Source organism: Zootoca vivipara, chromosome 2 (assembly GCF_965207765.1).
Source record: "Zootoca vivipara chromosome 2, rZooViv2.hap1.1, whole genome shotgun sequence".
Lineage (NCBI taxonomy): Eukaryota > Metazoa > Chordata > Lepidosauria > Squamata > Lacertidae > Zootoca > Zootoca vivipara.
The window spans coordinates 99,527,804-99,548,901 of NC_142584.1; the positions used below are offsets into that span (position 1 = coordinate 99,527,804).

Genomic DNA, 21,098 nt, shown 5'->3' on the forward strand with positions numbered 1-21,098 from the left:
TCGCAGCTGATACTGGCCCCAGATGTTGATGCAAACTTAGTGCTCAATTTCTGTATTATCACTTTTATCCAGCACTAAGTGACCACCATGTTGCTGCTGTTTAGTCAAGTTTTCATTTAATTGATCCTGCTGACCAGAAATGGTTGCTTTATTTCCAATTTATGAATAAAGAACACCCATGAATGCACAGGAAACAAAGTGACCTTGGGCAGGTTGCTGATGGTTTTTTAAAGGGTTTCCAAAGGGTTAGAGGGTTTTTGCAGGCTTTTTCAATGGTGTTCACACTATACGCAATTTCACTTAAACGTGCAGTGCCTTGGAACATAACCCCCACATAAATGGGGAGTTGAGCTGAATTGAGCTCCAGGAATATATTTGTAGTGGATGGGTTTAACTGCAGAATAGCTGAGAAATCACAGCATAACTACTACCTTTGCTGTGTGCCTGATCACAGATAATGCAAATTATGAGTAGGGCAAATTGCCTTGCTTTGGCTCTATGTCATAGATATCGTTACACACATTTATGTATGTATTTGGTCTAGCTTAACATTTTGCAATATGAAAATATTCTGACAAACAATAAAGAGGACTTTGAATTCTAAACTATTATTGTTATCAGTTCTACTACCTCCGACTTCTGCTACTGTGATACATGGAACAGCCAAAAAGGTTTGCCCATGGGAACATTTTGGTTGATTGTGTTCTGTGGTTGTTTTAAGGCTAAGTCAACAATTTATAGATTGGTATGATCCATGCAAAATGTACATTTATGCTTACTTTTGCCTGGCCCGCACTTCATGGTAACTTCTTGAATTTTCTCTAGATATGCTAATAGAATACCGCTGCAAAATCCAGGGAATTTTTGAGATTAAACCTGACAGTAAGTCTCTCCCTCTAGTATAGTGTTTATTACAATATCATAGCAATGTAAGTATAGTCATACCTTGGCTGCCTAATGGCTTGGGAGTTGAACATTCTGGTTCCCGAATGATCAAAAACCAGAAGTGAGTGTTCTGGTTTTCGAACATTCTTTTGGAAGCCGAACATCCAACGGGGCTTCCAATTGGCTGCAGCAGCTTCCTGCAGCCAATTAGAAGCCGTGCTTTGGAAGTTAAACATTTCAGAAGCCAAACAGACTTCCGGAACGGATTCTGTTCAATTTCTGAGGTACGACTGTATGGTTAGCAGAAGAATTAACTCTCATCCACAGGTAGGTTGTAATAATATATTTTCCAATACAACTAATGTCTCTGAAAGTGAACGAATTCCTATGCTACTTTCATGAGAAGATAATTTCTGACACAGTGAATAATCCCCCCCCCCAAAAATTCCCAGGATCAGTTACAGTATTTAGTCCCAATCTACAGTTTTAGCATATTTAACTCTAAATCACAGTTTTGCAATGTATCTAATTAATGAGATAAACTATATATGTTAAAACAAGGAGGAGGATTGGCTCTCGCAGTATGCCATTTTTGTTCTGTCCTTTGGGGAATGAGCCCATAATAATCTTTTGCACTTGATGTAGAGCATGCAGGAATACCAAGAAAAATTTGCTCAACTGAAGGCTTGAAAATTATTGGAATGGGAAAAATCCAACTTTGAAGAGTCCAGCAACTATCTCTACTTTGGGATACAGTGGTGCCTCGCTAGATGAATTTAATTCGTTCCACGGGTCTATTCTTATAACGAAAAATTCGTCTAGCGAATCCCATAGGAATGCATTGAAATTTTTTAATTTATTTTTTTGCCCATAGGAATGCATTAATTGAATTTCAATGCATTCCTATGGGAAACCGCGATTCGCTAGACGAATTTTTCATAAAACGAATTCGTCTAGCGAGGCAACCTCCGCCAGAAAAATCCTTTCTTTAAGCGAAAATTTCATCTTACAGGGCGTTCGTTAAGCGAGGCACCACTGTATTTAAGACTATAGACTCCTGCACTCTTCCCAGATGTTTTGGTATATCAGCGAAAAGGATGAACTAAAGTCAAAGGTAGACTACAACCTCTGTTTAATGAAACAATGAATCAATCAAGCCATCACCTGGTAACAAATTATATGGATCTTCTGTATCTGAAAGGTATTCAATCACTGTTGAGTTTCCCCGATCGAGCATTTCTTCTTCCTGTTCTTCTTGCTCTCTTCCTCCCTCTTTCCCATCCCCATCTTGGTCTGTCCTATCTTGCTCTATCTCTTCTTCACTTTCCTTTTCTTTTTTAAATGCACAGCAAATGACATCTCCATATAGGTGTTTTGTTCTGAAGTTTCCCATTCCTTCTGGTTAAATTGTCCGGCAGAGAAAAAGTTAACACTGGCGGAAGAAGCTACTTAGCGTCATGATGGGAAGATCCCACCTCCACTTCCATCTTTACCAAGCTGTCAGTAGACTAAAGAGCACAGCATGGCATAAGCTAAATTTTTCAGTGTTTGAAAGCTTTCGCTTTGAAACAAGCCGGTCTCTTAAGTGTTTGTGTGATTCAGTGCTGATACGAGTTACTCAGATAATCTTCAGGCCAACTCCACAATGCCCAGAATTAAAAGATCCTGATATTTCAAATGGACCGGGGGCAGGGGGGGCAGAATGACTTATTCTGACTTACAGAAGGTCCAGCTGAGGCAAACATACTGCCAATTCATATTCATTTAATCTTTCCCCCCATGCCTCAAAAAGCCAGAGATTAAAGTAATTTGAGGCACTGTGATTCGTCAGTTTAGGACTCTCTGCACAACTATTCCATACAGTCTGAAAATATCAGGAGCCTTCTTTTGAAGGAAAATATATAGTCAGCCAGAAGTAGAGTTTGAAAGTTCTACATTCCAAAAATGCAGTCATTGTTTGAAAATTCCACTCCATTCTTTGCTCATGCACTCTAAATGCCTCCTCAAATAAAATCTGCTAATGCATATGAGGAACATGCTTCTTTCAGGCACCTCTTATCTAGTGGATACTGATAAGCTTCTTTCCCATTTCAGGAAAATTTACTTCAGAGACCATACCTCTTTTAGTCTACTGAAGAGATTAATGAAATCCTATAAAGGCTAATTAGGAAACCTACAGTTGCTCAGTGCATAGTCCCATTTGGGCAATTAGCTTTCTTCTTGCCTAAAACCGGGCAGCATTCATTAGTGCCACAGTGGAAAAAACCTTCTTGTCCCAACATTTAATAAATGGGAGGATATATTTTGCGTTAATAATCATTGTTCATACTTTTTATTTTATTTATTTTGAATTCTTCCGCATTCTGTCTCAGAGGCTTATACATCCTTATGTCATGTCAGTATGGATAAATAAGTATTAAAAAATTAAGAAGGTTCTCTGGTTTCAATAGATCTAAATTACTTACCAACATGTCTGCCTGTCCTCATCCACACATGGGAAAACATTCTGGCATGTTAAAAATCAAGGCTTTACATTGCCTTTCAGCAAGTGGCCTTGCTTGCTAGTCTTGAGCAATCCTATATTTACTTACCTGGGGAGTAAGTCCTATTGAACTCAAAGGGACTTTCTTCTGAGTACACATGTATAGGTTTATATTATAATTGTACATTTGTCCCAGTTTCTAGGTATGTTCAGGCATTTGCCTGAACATGCAAAACAGAACCTCTGGATTAGGCCATGCAGACAAGCTCTACCTCCTAGTATCCTTGTATATGTTGTCTCACCTGATGAGTTCCCAGCCTCCCCCATTTTGAGAGGTGAAGATTTGCAGAGGGCTTATATTCCTGTTTGAGTGTAAACAGAACCCTCCATGGAGGACCCCGAATAAAAACTTAATCACAGGAGAAATATATTATAATGCAACCAGCATGTGGATTATAGGAGCAGACATCTTGGGTTACTTTCCTCCTTCACATGAGGTCCAGAGGGTGACAACACGAGAATGAGCCTTTTCTGCACAGTGGCTCTCGTTTGTGGAATGCTCTCCCCATGGAGATTCGTCTGGCACCTTCATTATATATATTTTAGGTGTCAGGCAAAAACTTTCCTCTTCAACCAGGCCTTTGTCTGATTAATATTCTACAACCTTTTAAATGGATGGAGGGGGTTATTGTTTTGTTGTTTCAGCTTTAACAAATTATTTGTGCATTTATATTGTATTTTAATCTTGTGAACATCCCTGAGATCTTTTGATGAACGGCAGTATATAACTCTTACTTTAAAAGTAAAATAAACAAAAATAGATAATGACACTTGTGTTTAGTAAATATGTGCAATGCAAAGAAGGTGGTTTACAACAGTGATTACTTTTAACACACACACACACACACACACACACACACACACACACAATCCATTCAGTGTCATTCTATTTTGCCCCTGACTTTTGTAAAGAAGGCTAAGCTAAAAGATGGGAACCACGAATGACTCTCACATTCCCTTTCCCTATGTCTTGTGATGCACATTCTCTGCTGCATCTGGGCAATGTTTAAAGTGTCCCTTCTGCACAACTTGCTACCAGATCCCTTTTACTGGAGGTACCAATTATTGCAAAAAGGCCCCAGGATCAAAGCATGTGCTCTACCAAAGAGCTGTGGGAAGGGATGGAGAGGGCTAAGAAAAGACAGAAGCTCGGAGGATCAGGGATACAGCATGCTAAAAGACGTTAAGTGGATGATTTAAGAGACTATTCTAGTGTCAAGGGAAAGTGATAGTTTAGGGATTTGCTGGTGATGCAAAAAAGACATTAACAACAATGCCATTTGAGCAGCGTATGAGAATCTGGATCTTACTAAAAATCATGCCTGCAGTGTTAGCTGAAACTGCTGCAGATACTTTGTAGAAAGTGTAAGTCCTATTCAGAGTAGGCACACTGAAATGAATAAGCATGACTAACATAGGCCCACAATTTCAACTGGTCAACTCTTGAGTAAACCATAGTTGCTTACAACCCCAAGTGCTTGCTTTCGACTAGTCTAAGGCTATGTAATCCAATGTACACAATAGGGAGTAAGTTCCACTGAACTCAAGTTCCATTGGCTGCAATCATATTATGTTATAATCACAGCACATCGTGCAGTGTACAGTGAATTCCCATAACTGATGTTTGAACAATGGTGGATCTACTGCCATGGATGCTTTAGCTGAACTTTGGCCACCTCATGAGACGAGAAGAATCCTTGGAAAAGACCCTGATGTTGGGAAATATTGAGGGCACTAGGAGAAGGGGGCGACAGAGGACGAGATGGTTGGACAGTGTTCTCAAAGCTACGAACATGACTTTGACCGAACTGCGAGAGGCAGTGGAAGACAGGAGTGCCTGGCGTGCTCTGGTCCATGGGGTCACGAAGAGTCGGACACGACTAAACGACTAAACAACAACAACAACACCCTTGGGATCTCTTCCAACTCTACTATTATATTATTCTACTACTTTTCAGACAGGCTACAACCCTGCAATTACTTATGCATGCCTGTATCCATAATGCCTAACTGATGCATTATGGGAGTTTTCATGAATCCATTATTCCATTCCAAACGCCCAAATTTAGCCAATCTTATTTCACAAGATAATAACAACACACTGCAGAATGTACGGAGAGTGCATTCCCATAACTAACGTTTGAACAACATTGAACTTACTGGCTGAGAGAAAGACTATGTTGTTATTGGTTGGAAGCCAGCAAACTGTGAAATGAATCTAAACTGCACCGACTTTCAGTAGGATGAGCACACATAGTTGTGCACTGGATTGCAATCACTGTACTGAATCTATTCTGGAGAAAGCGAGTTATGCCAAAATCCCATTGAAAAACAATGAGATTTCAGCACATAATTTAATATTTTAAGTGCCATTAAGAGCCCTCACTGGTCCCGATCCAGAGATCTGCATGAGCAGTAATTGACTCTTAGGCAGACAAAAAAGAAAGAAAGAAAAGAGACCATGTGCTTGTGACTGAGTGAGTATTAATGACACTATTTCAATCAAGGTGTAATCTAATACAGCATCATGCCAAGAGCAACTATTAAGGGATGTGTCAGTTACAAATATTATGCACATTGAATGAAATCTGAATTTATAAGCCACATGCACACATCCGCCTTTAAATAATAAATGAAAGTGACATTCAGTCCACCTCCTTTAAGTCTGCAAGGAAGAAATGAGAGTCATTCCTGAATAATCCAGAACTATTTACATTTACTGGGGAGAATGTTGTGTCTTGCAGAAAGCACCCGATATGAAAAGGCACTGGGTACATGTTGGCCTCCTCCTCCTTAGCAATGAATATGGTGACATACAGTGATAATGGAAACATCATCAGAGGACTGTTTGCAAACTTAAGAGAAAGTCATGGAAATTTTTTGAATCATGCTAAGTCAGAGGTTCAGCAGCTGCTGAGTCCCCCCCCCCATATGACTCAAACTGTTGTTGAAAAGAAGTGGGGAAAAGGCAAGCCAATATCAAATGGAAGAAACTGGATCATGGGCGTACCCAGCGTGGGGCAGGGGGGGCAGCTGCCCCCCCCAGAATCTGGGCCGGCACAGCCGTGGGCGAGAGCAGCGCTGCCGGCAGGGCTGGTGGGCAGAGGCGGAGCACAGCCTGGTGGAGCACGAGTTCGGTGTTCCCACCCACCGCGCCCTCCCTCCAGCTCCCCTGCCACGCCCTCCGGCAAGGCCAAGCACGGCAGGGAACCAGAGAGCATGACGGAAAGCTGGAGGGCGCGGCGCGCGGGAACTCCGAACTCGCGCTCCGCTCCGCTGTGCTCCGCCTCTGCCTACCAGCCCTGCCAGCAGCGCCGCTCTCGCCCACGGCTGCGCACTCTGCCGGGGTCCTGTCCATAGTGCACCGGGGGCAGCCCGGCGGGCCAGAGCGAGCGCCCTGGCTGCGTGCTGTCAGCGGAGCCCCGGCGCCTCTGACTGCAAAAAGCTTCGCAGCGCCTATGTAAGACCGGAGTCAGTTTCACCTGGGCTCCGTTGCCCCGCCCACGTTCCCACTTTGTGGCCCCTCCTCTCCCGTGCCTTGGCCCCGTGCCTTGCCCCCCCCCTAGTTTTGATCCTGGGTATGCCCCTGAACTGGATTAATATTTCTTATACATTCTGAACATGGCCCTCCTCTGCTATTTACTCCACAAATTGAAAATTCTGCATGCAGGGGCAGAATGGGACATCTCTTCATAAGCATTTTGGAAGGAAAACAGCATATTGATTCACTTTCAGATGCATGGTTACCCTTAAATTCCATTTGGGGCTGAAGTTGGGAGATGTACATTAATGACAACACCGGCAATATCTCTCTCTCTCTTTTTAATGCAAGTTTTATGAATCTCTGGTAAACTTTTATTTGGTGGCGAGGACTGATAGGCACCAGACAAGATCCACACACACACACACACACACACACACCCAACCTATGACTACAGATTAGTGATAAAGAGCTCCATGAAAAGATCACTAGGAGGCACCCAAAATGAACTGTGCTAAGAAACAGAAAATGAAGCAATGGCAAGTGTGTGTGTGTCTGTGTGAAACAGAAAGGGCTAGCATATTTAATAATGTTTAATAAGTCTGCCATCCAGACGCAGTTGCTCCCCCCCTAAGGGCATGATCCCAGATGAGACCAATGCTTTTTGATTTATATTAAGTGGGTAATAGCTGTAGGGGCAACTGAGCTAATGATCCTGTCGGTGTTCTGTGGTTCTCTAGACTGCTCAGTAGAGTTAATTATGAATTGTAATGAGAACTCTGGGCTTCAGGACAGAACGGGCATAGATTAGTACATGCCTATATGCTATTCAGTTTCATGGTCAAAAATGAAGTCAATTTCTTCCGTGGAAAGCTAGGTATCTAATAATGCTGCAGTTGCAGAACAGCAAAATTCTATTATACGGTACCATCAGTCATTAGCACCATGTGTTTTGGAGCTGTCAAGCACCTTCAAAGCTGTCACAGAATGTGTTTTTGTTTGTTGTTTTAAAAAAGGAATGCAGAGGAGTTTCACATTTTTAGATATGCATGGTCAAAACTGCTTCCATTGTGACCATATGACTGAAACTGAGAATGAAAATTGGTCCACCCAGCCCGGTTAAATAGATGTGCAGATCCACAGGGACATATTTAACTATCCATTCATAACTACTGCCTGGGGTATCGCTAGCAAATAAAGATTACTTTAAGGAACTGGCGTTTGTTAAAATGTCATTTATACTTTACTTCCAGAATCAATACAGCTTGGGAGATAATCTCATGCTCCCTGGCTGTTTCTAAAGGGGAATAAAAAGTTTAGAAGAGGTATCATTTTATCAGCCGTATGAGTGAATCAAAAGGAAGAATTTTCCATTTAACCTTTAAAGGCTTTTCAGCAAAAAAAACGGCTGTATAAGGAGTTATAACTGACAGGCAGGTGTGAAACAGCACTTAGCAGATTGCTCAAGGGAAGGGAATTTGAAGCCTTTTCTGGTGTGGTGGGGATGCGTGGAAAGGGCATCAGGATGAGGTTAATTGGACCCATTCAAACAGACTAAGAAGGGGTTCCCCCACTTTTAAAATTCTTTATGCACACCTTTAGTTCTACTCAGGCATCTGGTTTCTATGGGTACTGAATGCATGATGGGACACAAGGGGCTAGACCTGTCCCACCTTGATGCCAACATGCGTGTCAGCCATGACCCCAGCTGACTTGCCAACAGTCTCACAATCTGCTTCTATCTGCATAGGGTTTACGGGAAAAGGAGGTAAACCTTGTTCACTCAGGATTCCTCATCCCCATGGAGGATACCCAGTGCAAGGGGTAGTCAATGTGGTACCCTCTAGATGTTGTTGGACTACCAAGTCCCCAGCCAATATGGCCAATGGTCAGGGAGTTATAGTTCAACAACATCTATGGGACATCTCACTGGCAACACCTGTCTTACGAGCACAAAAAGAGCCTTCTTCAGACTGATGACAACTGGGCATTGGCTGGGGTTATGCAGCTGGTACATGCCTTGCTAGCCCACCTGGGCCCTTCACACATTGTGCCCATAGGCCCTGAATGCTTGAATTGAGCTTTTGAGTTCCCAGCATTAAGGCACAATTTTGTCATGGTATCATATACATAAAACTCAACAGCTACCCTATGTATAAGAAACTGCAAAAGTTCCACAAAGGTTGCTGCTTCAGAATGCATGCAAAAAGGTGCTCTTACTTCCATAGTTAGAACTTGGTCATAGTTAGACCTATCACCACTAAAAAAGAGGCATAATATTTCCTATTACACAGAATAATGCTGAAAATTTCGTCCTTGTTTTTATGTTACATTTGTAATATGGCTTTCCACCTTCAGAGGAAAAACAGTATTTTAATAATATCTAAAAGTATTCAGGTTAAACTACTATTCCACTATCTATCATTTTATTCTAAGTTCTGGTTTGGCACTTGTCAGGGGATTGTTGGGGCTACTCTCGAGTCAAGACGCTCCAGTCCGCACTGTCTTTAAGAGCTTTATTGTGCATACTATTTACAGTGCAGAGATAACAGAAAACATGACCGCCTAGTCTGATTCAGAACCCGGCAATGGCTTCCGCCTGCTTTTTGGCCAGCATAAAAGCCTGGGCACCCCTACATGTGGGCGGGCGCCTCAGTTCGGGTGCCAGAAGGAGAGGTCTCCCCTTTTGCTGGCTGGGGCGGCGCCTGGGCTCTGATGTCTTGCTGAGGCCCTCATCCGCTGACCCACGAGCCAAGGCTCTGACGCATCTCTGAGCCCCTCCTGCACGCTCTGTTCCCCATAGCGTTGCCAGGGCTCAGACACCTCACTGAGCCCTCTCTCCATTCCGCTCCATTCCTCATTCCCTCCTCCTGACTCGCTGCTCGTGCTGTCGCTGGCCGAAGTGCTGGTCAGGATGACGGGGGGGGGGGGGAGGCTCCCTGTAGGGAGTCCCCCTGACATCCCTCCTGGCTCAATTCAGTGGTATTGATGAAAAGCAACCGTTTTCTCATTTCCTTTTTGGACTTATGGGCACACTCCCACTTTTTAGAAAGTTAAAAAATCTTCCCTCTAATGTGAAAACACACTGAGAATATTCATTCAAATCAAGACCCCCTTTTTTTAATAGAAAAGATGAAAACTTTATCCTGGATCTCAAACCCCCGCTTATGCTTGAAGATCTGGGGAGACTATTTAAACATTTTAGCTACTTCGCACATTATTTTGATTAATCTAACTAAAATTGGGCTTGGTTTCAACTATAGTTTGAAGGTAGTAATGATATGGATTCTGCCTCTTTCTCTGCAAGAATAAAACAGCTATTGATGTATAAGTGGGACCTCCAGTCCCTTCCCTCTCCCACCCATTTCCCATTTTGCTCACGACAGTAAAGCAGCACCATGTGACCACTGTGTATGTTTGGGGTCCCCCCCCTCCTAGATTCCCTCCCTCCAAGTTTCTTGTCCTTCAGGCGACTTAGTATTAAAAGTGTATTAAGAAATTATATTAGAGTGAAGCTCCTATAGAAGGAGCTTTTGCCTCCATACTGTGAGAGCTGGAGGCCAACAACATCTAGAGGGCGACCCTGATAAACATGTTCAACCAAAAGAGGTTGTCTTCTATTGTTTAAGACAAAAGGTGGGGGCTTGGTTTTTTAAAAAATGTTCCCTCTTATTTATCTGATTAAAACCAACAATATGTATTTGAAAAACCACGTTACTGGACTAGAACTTTTCTCCTGCTAAATGCATGGCTCAGCTCTGAAATTCTTTATTTTACAACTCCCACTTAAGCTTCATAGCTATTCTCCTGAATATTTCGCACCTCCTGTGGTGGTGTGGGGGAATATCACAGAACTAATGGATTTAGTAGCATTTGGGGGTGAGGCATTCTATAATACAATTTTGCTTACACGTGACAAGAAGATGGGGAGATTTTTTTTGTTTTTAAAAGCTTTTAGACAAACCTTAAGGTGGATTTCAATGGCAAAGTTTTGGTTATACGAAGGACTTCTAATTTGTAGCATTGTGCATTGGTAATAGGGGAAAATCATCACAGCATGCAGAGTTGTACACATTTCTGACATGATTTGCTGCTAATTGGATAAGAGTATGTGGACAAAAGCTCTGTCAGAATGGGTTATCCACAGCCCCTTTCTGAAGACAATCCCATAAAGCAGATCCAAACCCAATTTGGAATTCAGCTAATGGGATCAAACCTTGGAAAAGTGACATAGGAAATGGAAATTCACTTGGAATGCTTTCTATGTATTTGCATGTTTGCTCAGTTGATCCCATTTTTTTAAAAAAATCACCACATGAGCATCAGAGAGGTTTGTCTGACAAGGCAATCACACTTCTGACAAGCCTCAAGGCCATACAAAGAACTCCAATGTTATCTTATCTATATTGTACACAATATTGTTGGGTTTAACTTATACGTATGCCTTGCAAATAATCTCAGTCTAAAACAGCTATTTGTTACATGGCTGTCAAAATATCTGGAAGGGGGGGGGGATAAGTGCAGTGCACAATTCTCAGTGGTAGAGCATCTGAATCATAGAATCAAAGAATTGTAGAGTTGGAAGGGACCCGAGGGTCATCTAGTCCAACCCCTGCAATAGGGGAATCTCAACTAAAGCATCCATGGCAGATGGTCATCTATCCTCTGCTTAAAAAACCCCAAAGAAGGAGAGTCCGTCGCCTTTTTAGGGATTCCAACTTCCTATTTTCCCAATAACTTTGAAAGATAACTGTAACGGTAAAGCTCAAATCAGTGGCCAACCAGTGGCCAACCCACTACCTCAGGAAAAACCATGACAATTCCAACATGCCTTTGAAAAAAGCTTTGAGTTTTCATTGCTCTAAGGCAAGAGTAGGGAAACTTTGGCCCTCCAGTTGTTGCTGGACTACAAACCCCATCATCCCTGACTATTGATCCTACCGGCTGGGAAGGATGGGAGTTGTAGTTCACAACATCTGGACAGCACCAAAATAGCTACAGTACCTGTGTTTCAAGGAATAAAAAGCTGTGTACAACAGACAATATGCAAATCTTCACATCTGTCTGGCTTTGGCTCACAAATTTCTGCTGAGAACCATTCCATATATAATTACTTCAAGGCACTTGACAGATTGTAAAATAGTAGGCATGTGCTTTGAAATTTTTAATTAACCAGTAAATAAGCATTAGGACCAAGTCTGCAGCTACTCTAACAGAGCAATCTTCTCTTTACTGAGAAGTAAATCCCACTGCTTACTTTCCAGTAAGTGTGTTTAGGACTGTATTTAGGACTAAACTGGTACAACTTTGCCTCAAGCAACACCTATGCAATCTTATTTGGCCACTTACATTTAAATTAGAGTTCTCCTATAAAACAGTACTGCGTAGGTGGGATCTCCCCCTGCCCTCGAAAGGTCACAGGCAGCCTGGCAAGCAAAAGTCTTCATTATGGAGACCTGCCAACTGGAGTTCCACTTGCACTCCACTCCAACATTACCTGGGAGTAAGTCTCAGTGAATGTCAGGATTTCTGTGTATACATTAATAAGATTGCCCTGTACAGCTGGAGGCCAGAGAAGGTGCAGGCTATGAACTTCAGCGAACAAGGAGGATGGAATAAGTGATTAATGGCAAAAGGGCAAAGCCAGAAAAGTAGAAGACACATGGGGACGACTCCCCACTATGATACCATCAGTGCCGTTTGTGCCTTATCCAGATAAGAATGCACTAATCCAAACTTTGTGTTTCCCCCTCATTTTAATGAAGATTCACAGAAATATTACTACAAACTGCGGGGTGCTCCAAATGTGCAAAGAAGCCAGCCAATGTGGGAAGCGGATTGGCTGATACAGAACATACAGTGCAAACTGTGATTTGTAAGGAGCCCAAAGAATGAATGAGTTAAGTCATGATGTCAGACCTTCCTTACCTGGGATGGGAATAACGGGAATGGTTTCGTTTGGCACCACTCGAGGCGAACTGCTGTCTTCCACATAGAAATGGGCTGTCTGAAAACATTTTCTGCGAATGAAAGAGAAACATCATCAGCACTCTCAGGGCTCTCTGACATTTCTGTCCATGCTAAGCATTTGCAACACACACACACAAACACACGGACAAACACACACCAAGTTTTATTTCTGATTTTGTCATGCCAGTGACTCTCAAGTGAACGCTAAAATGTGCTGCTACCAGTCATCGTAAACCAGCATTTCATTTAGGAGCCTCCCATTTCTTACCTCTTATTAAGCAAACAGTCTAGGAAGTTTAGCAGCTGAGAGTGCACGCGTTCACTTAAAAAGGAAACTTTTTGGGTGTCAATTATTGCGGCTCAATAACAGCCCATCTTAAAAGAAAACTAAAACAATCATAACCACACTAGTGTTGGAAACGCGTAGAACCTTGCCAGTTAATGGGCGGCACCTAGAGCAGAACACACATAACGGCCACACAACTTCCTTAGGGAAGTTGCAATCTCAACAGGGGAAAAAAAAGTTTGCCTCGTTCAACTCTGTGCTGGCTGTGCAAATCCCCTTTGCAGGCTTCTCCTGCAAAACAGCGAGAAGCACACATGCTGCTAAGGAAAAGCCTCTGGTAGATGTCAACCCAGCTTACCCCCCTAACCCCCCCCCCCCCGCCGCAGCCGCTGAAAGGAACACTGAAAAGGCCAGAGGGCAACTCAGATGCAGCCCACCGAGGCTCCCGCCAGCCAAATTTAAAGACTTGAATCTGCTTCCCTAGACACATTGCAACTGCTGCTCTTTTTACCTGTACTTAATGCAAAGCAGGGAGCACAAGCTGGTCATCACAGAGAAGGCACTGAGGAGGAGAGCATCCAGAGGTCCAATGAGCCTGTGCATGGTGATGCTAAGCAAGGCAGGGCTTTCCAGCAGCCGCGTCACTGCTCATTGCTGCCTTAATGAGCTGCTTGAGGCTGGGGCTGAATATTTAATGAGCCTTGCTCAGCGTGAGCAGCTATTGTGACAAGCAAAGGGGCTGCTCTCAGCTGTCAGGAGCTCTTAACAATAGCCTGGACAGAGCAGAGCGAGCGAGCGAGAGAGAGAGAGAGAGCCCTCTTCCTGCCTCCCTTAATGAACTGCTGCTCCTCAACACCTGTGAGGGGTCCTGAACGCCTCCGCCACTGGAGCGATTAGCTTCCCCGGCACGCAAGCGACTGCCTCTGCTTGTAAAGGTTTGCAGCGGTCTCTCTGCCGCACAGCACGGCTTCTGGAATTATGGCCAAGCAGAAAAGCCCACTCCATCCCGCCAGCTTTGCTGACACTGTCAAAGCAATTTGTAGTGCCATTGTTTCCAGAACAGAGGTACATAGCAGAGGGCTTTGGGGTGGGGTGCAGGGGGGGGGAGAGGGAGAGAGAGAAAGGGCAGTGCAACTCACACAGCTTTCAAAGGCCAAGCAAATCTCTTGCAAGAAGTTGGCCAAATGCATGCAGCAGGCCCTCAATTTCTGAATTCTGCTAACAATCAAAGCTAGGGCTGTTGGATCGAAATGCTCATAATAAGGAGGTTGATGAAGCTGTATTTGTCAAATGTTTTGAGCATCACCACCCCATTCGGCTGTCTCTTGAACCCAAAGCCAACTAGCTGAGCATATGGAGATATGGTTGTGTGCAGAAAGAATGAGGCTTTTCTTTTTACTCTATGAAACAGACTACTTTCCCCTGTGTGTGTGTCAGGGAGCTGGGCAGCCAGCAACAATGGCTGGATTTTTATAATTTTGATTATGCTTTTATTACACTTATGTGTTTTTATTGTAGATTCAGGTAGGTAGTTGTGTTGGTCTGACACAGTCGAAATAAATTAAAAAATTGTCCAGTACCATCTTAGAGACCAACTAAGTTTGTTCTGGGTATAAGCTTTCATGTGTGTATCTGAAGAAGTGTACATGTACACGAAAGCTTATACCCAGAACAAACTTAGTTGGTCTCTAAGGTGCTACTGGACAATTTTTAAAATGTTTTTATTTTATTTATTCTTGCTGCAAATTGCTTTAAGATTTTTAAGTGATACATACATTCAATTACCCAACCCAACCCAACCCGTTGCTTGCAAACAGCCTAGTGCCCCATGGAAGGATCTGTGGGACTGGCCCAACAATGCCCAGACCAAAATCTGAAGAGGAAAAGACAACAGAGCCAGTGTGGTGTAGTGGTTAAGAGCAGTAGACTCGTAATCTGGTGAACCGGGTTCGCGTCTCCGCCTCTCCACATGCAGCTGCTGGATGACCTTGGGCTAGTCACACTCACCTCACCCACTCACCTCACAGAGTGTTTGTTGTGGGGGAGGAAGGGAAAGGAGAATGTTAGCCGCTTTGAGACTCCTTTGGGTAGTGATAAAGCGGGATATCAAATCCAAACAAACACACACACTTTCTGACTTCCTTGCTCCTGAAAGTATGCACAAGGGATTTTTTTTTGGGGGGGGGGGAAGAAGAGATTTTCCCAAGCTCACATAATTTCAAAATCACTTTGGGATGATGGTGTACGGAGGGTGCAGTCACTCCATAATAAATCCAAGGAGGATACGGGAGGGTCCTCTGCAGGGTGTACATAGGCTGATGGGTTTACATAGGCTCTAGAACACTATCCCTTCCTAGGAATTTGAGTCCCCTCCGGGCATGAAACTGGTGAGCTGAACTGTTTGAAACTAAGGGTCATGGTCAGTGGAGCTGTGATAAAAGGTTATGGGGCATGCAGTTGAACACACACACACAGCATGGACACGATATATACTGTTTATAGCCTATTTTTCATCTGAGTGGAATCCAGGGTTGGTTATGAAATACAGGATGCATAAAACCACAGAATCCACAACAATTAACACTTTGAAAACCACTGAAACAATAGGATTAGCGAAAACCACAAAGCTGGCTAACCTAACACTCAAACACACATTTTATCCTGCCCTGCCTCCAAGCAGCTCAAGGCAGTGTACTTGAAAGTTATCCTATTTCCCCCCTGCTCGCCACAACAATCCTGTGATGTAGATTATAGGTTGAGAGATTGTGGCTGGGTGAAGGCCACCCACTTTGTGTCATGGCTGAGTGAGGATCTGAACCCAAGTTCCAGCCTGACCCTCTATTCACTGGCTCTCGGGGATATCATAATAGGGACATCTGGCAGCCGCCAACAACTGTGTTCTTGATGAATAACGAAAGCAATGGCAGCTAAATTCATAGGGGCCACTGAAACAATATGCAGCCACCAAAGAACACATTCTATAGCATCATTTTACTCACAAGCATTGCAGCTGCTTCCACACAGACCCATCTCCTAACAGCTGTACGTTTCTGGGAACATTACTTTGTAGTGAAATGATACCTGGGAATCCAAGGTGTGTGACATATGATCAAATATATGTGGCGTATGACCAAACATTGTGACATATGTGACGTAAAATGAAATATTCCTTCCCCAATCAGTTTGTTTCTTCCCTTAATATCTTGACTGCTCTTTCTCCTCCTGATTGTAAGTAAAGATAGACTTGGTTTCTACTCAGGCTGCCTTTACTATAGACTATGAACACCCCGGGGGCACAATGGGGAATAAATCAGTCACAGCAAGGGAAGGCCCATGAATATGGATCAGGTAGAACGTGCATGTGTTTGAAGCGTTTAGGATTTTCTCCTTTGAGTAAAATATTCAGCAAAATCCATGGAGGGTGGCTTTTGATATCATGCTCTTCATTTTAGTGTTTTTTTATATTCCTCCCACCCCCCGAACAACGACAAGAAGGAAAAAAGTAAGAATCCCACACCGCTTCCATCCCTCCAGTTGTTCTGTATAAGAGTCATATTTATTTATAACAAAGCTAGTCTGATACAAATTGATCATCATATGTTTAACACTAAACCTTGTTTGGAGGTCAGGTGTAGCTAAGAAAAAATGGCCAGGTTAACAAACATTCTACCAGGTTAGCCTGATTTTGGCTTATCCTGATCGAAACAGGACCAAAATAGTTTGAACCATTGTCCTTTAAAGACTGACATGTCCACCTTCCAGTTTTGAGCAATTCTAAGTTTAGCTGTAACTAGGCTTCTGATATTATTTATCAGAAGAACAGCATGTAAGACTAAAACCTACCATCTGCCACATGTTGGGAAGTAGCATCACAAAAATGAATCTTAAAAAGAAAAGATGTGTGACAGAGACTATGTGTACACAGAGGAGTAACTGATTTATGGTCATATAACATCTGAGGATATTTACACAAACATGTTCACCGACACTCAGGTGTTTGTTCAGGACCAGGTGATGATACAAAGCGATGACAAAAATTGTCACATGAATCAGCCTATCGCCTAGCTTCATAACTGGATGTCCTATGGAATTCTTTCAAACAAATACCTAGTACTGTAGCTTTGTCAAAACCCTGAATTGCTGTAACAAAGTCATTCCACTGGCTCATTCAGTACAGACATAATGATACCCTATTGCCTAGCTGTGGTTGAGCAACCAGCAGCCCCTGAACTTTTGGATCCTCCCCCCCCCCCAACACATGCCTACTACCCAGTGCAGGCATGGCTCTCTAAATTTTGAAGGCAACAATGGTTAGTTTTCTATGTACGCCAACATTTTCTCTGTGGCAGCCATCTGTCACCAGCTACCCTGTGGGAAGGATTCCAGGAGAGTAAAGTAGGCAAGCAAAGACTGCCTCAGAGCCTCTTCCAGCTAGACTCTCCCTTCTTTCTTCCTACAGGGCCATCTGCCATGTAGGAAAGACTGGATGTCAGTAACTGGGGAGGTGGGGGACAAAGAAGTGGGGAGAAGGGTGGGCGAAGACCCCGAAAAACACCCCTCATTGCCTAGCGACGTTCAATTGATCTTGCAGTGTTACATCTACACCAGCCACTGGTGTATCTTCCAGGAATGACTTCTTAAAAAATATTAGTGCCAAGACTGGAGGGCCTGTGCACCAATATCTGGGATTCCCTCATACTGTGATGCAGGGCTCACAGTAGAATAAACAGGCTTGGGATCGTGATGTACGTGATCTCAACGCCTCCCCCAGCCACCACTTCTGTTCCTTTAAACAAAGGCAGTCCCCTAAGTGTGGGCAGATCACTATTTGAACACATACTTATGCACTTGCTTATAGCACAGCATAATAGCAAAGAACTTGCTAAGACCACAGGAAATTGAGGCTTTAGTTTATTGCAAAATCTGAAAATTGTCAGCTGAAAGCTATCTATCAGAAGGGGCCTGATCCTACCCTTTTTAATGCTACAGAGTTGAAGAGCATATGTCAGGCTCTATGAAAAATATTTTAGTGCTGTCCAATGACACAGGTGGTGCTGTGGTCTAAACCACTGAGCCTCTTGGGCTTGCTGATCGGAAGGTTGGTGGTTCGAATCCCCGCAACTGAGTGAGCTCCCGTTGCTCTGTCTCAGCTCCTGACAACCTAGCAGTTCGAAAGCACACTAGTGCAAGTAGATAAATAGATACTGCTGTGACAGGAAGGTAAACAGTGTTTCCATGCGCTCTGGTTTCCGTCACGGTGTTCCGTTGTGCCAGAAGCGGTTTAGTCCTGCTGGCCACATGACCCGGAAAGCTGTCTGTGGACAAACACTGGCTGCCTCAGCCTGAAAGCAAGATGAGCGCCACAACCCCATAGTCGCCTTTGACTGGACTTAACCATCCAGGGGTCCTTTACCTTTACGTATATGGAAACTCAGAGGTTTCTGAACATGTGACAAACGTGTGACATGTGAAAAGTGTGATGAAGATAATTTTGCACCAGAACATTTCCAATTAGTACCTTCACCCAAACATGCAGGTGTGGGTGCAGGTCCATGAGAAACTGCACAGGAACGTGTTCCAGCAGGTACACTAATGGTGTCGTTCTTGCTAGTACTGCAATAAGCTAACACCATACCATGATGATGAGCGCCATATATGGTACGGCAGGTGTGGGGAACCTTTGGCCCTCCAGATGTTGCTGAACTACAACTCCCATCATCCCTGGCCATTAGCCATGCTTGCTAGGGCTGAGGGGACTTCAGAAACACCTGGAAGGGCAAAGGTTCCCCATACATGGGATTGGAAATGCTTCTCAGCACATCTCCACCCACCTTCCTCCTTCCCAAGTGCTCCATTCAGATATGTTCAAAATGTAGTGGCAGATTAAGTAAAGACTGGACAGATTCAAGCTCAAAATGAGTCTCAAATCAGCAACCCTTAATAGTAATTTAAACTCGAAAACAGCCCAAAATTTGACACTGGAAGCTTTGTACCACTCACTCTGGAATATAGCTATAATGGATAAAATTACACATAATTTGAGATTTTGACAAGGACTAGACCCTCCAGACACTTTTTATACGATTTGGCTTTCTTTTATGACATATATAGCAGAACCAGAGCTTTCAAGGCAAACTTTGTCACAAGCCTGACAAATCTGGAACTAAATTTGATGAGCTGATAGCATCAATAGTCTTTACTCGGGTTTTGCTATTTTAACTCATGTGCAACTACTCATTCCACGTGCCTATTTTATAGTTTCGTTTTTCATCTTTTAATTGTTGTCTGTTGCTATAATCGTCCTCTCTGTTTCATATGCATTTTAAAGTGATATAATAATAATAATAATAATAATAATAATAATAATAATAAACTTAACAAAAAAACCAGTAACCCTTAATTTCATTACTAGAATATCTCAACATAGCGGTTTTCAGTAGAGTGTTGTATCTTTTCAACTCAACAATAAAGTCTATGCAGGGGCCCAGAGAGGAAGGAGCCACACACAAAGACATGGCTACCTCAACAGGCCCAAGGCCAGCTCCTGAGAGGTGTCTGAGGGTGTGGGCTGAGCTGTTCTTTGCTCATGAACTCACTGGGAGGAGTCCTCCAAACTCCTCCCTCCTTACCCTCATGAAGCCTTGCCTCTTGACACCCAAGACTAGGGGTAGGCAACCTCAGGCCCGTGGGCTGGATGCGGCCCAATCGCCTTCTAAATCCGGCCCGCAGACGGTCCGGGAATCAGCGTGTTTTTACATGAGTAGAATGTGTGCTTTTATTTAAAATGCATCTCTGGGTTATTTGTGGGGCCTGCCTGGTGTTTTTACATGAGTAGATTGTGTGCTTTGATTTAAAATGCATCTCTGGGTTATTTGTGGGGCATAGGAATTTGTTCATTTTTTTCCTTCAAAATATAGTCCGGCCCACCGCATGGTCTGAGGATGGTGGACCGGCCCACGGCTAAAAAAGGTTGCTGACCCCTGCCCAAGACCCATTTTGATTCCTGCTTCCTTCATTCCTTCCCTAGCATAGAGTTTTGTCTTGCTTTGGTGGTGATGGTGGTTAACTGAGGGTATTAAATAATAAGCAGAAACAGATGTAAAAAAAACCTGCAAAACTAATAAATATAGTTTGAAATCAAGTCCATTTGGAATTGGAAAACTTAAATTACTCCTTCAATCAAACGTTGAAAAAGGTGTTGGATTTTTGAAACGCTCAGATTCTTTTTACAACAATGAATTAAAAAACTAGATCAATTTATAATAAATTGTTTTGTCTCCGTAGCATTTATTGCCATCACATTTTCATTCTTCTACAACAGCCTTTGCCTCGCTGGCTGAGGCTAATGGGCCTTGTAGCTGAAGGGGACCAAATTCTGAAATGACAATATGTTAGACACTTCCTTTACGATATTAAAACTGTAGTTTTTCCAATATACGATATAAGCTCTTATGCTACAAAAAAACATTCATTGAAGAACTCATATGGTCCAATGAGTCCTGCCAATGAGTCCTAATAATCTATTTATTATGGTGAGCTCAAGGTACTTGAGGTATCTCCTCAGAAGACAGAATGAGCTGGTTTTCAATGACTGCATTTGAACAAGCACTCAAATCCATGTGGAACAGAAGTATACAGTTCCAAACCTAGTGAAATACTTTTAGACTCCAAGAAAGAATTCCACAATCTCATAGCTGAAATGGCATCCATTCTCCTTTCCAATTCCAGGACAATCCAGACAGCCCACACATGCTTTCTGCAAATTACTGAGAACTCTGTTGTCTTTGAAAGAGACTAGTGTGCTCAGTGAAGCAGTCCCACTATTCTCTCAGCACAACCTTCCTAAACCCCATGTGCTTTATTTTTTGGCTGGTTTTCCTCAGGGAACAATCACTGTGTGAGATCTCAGACATTAGACATCAGACAGGCCATTG

At 43.1% G+C, this 21,098-nt stretch overlaps 1 protein-coding gene across 4 annotated transcripts in view; it reads right to left on the bottom strand.

The window, feature by feature from the left end:
• Positions 1-21,098, bottom strand: part of PTPRG (protein tyrosine phosphatase receptor type G) — a 578,270-nt gene that overhangs the window by 33,385 nt on the left and 523,787 nt on the right. For all 4 annotated transcript variants that reach the window (XM_088662505.1, XM_035106777.3, XM_035106776.3 and 1 more), the window contains exon 14: positions 12,837-12,928. In XM_088662505.1, coding sequence (XP_088518631.1) covers positions 12,837-12,928 — 92 coding nt within the window. The remainder of the gene's footprint in view (positions 1-12,836; positions 12,929-21,098) is intronic.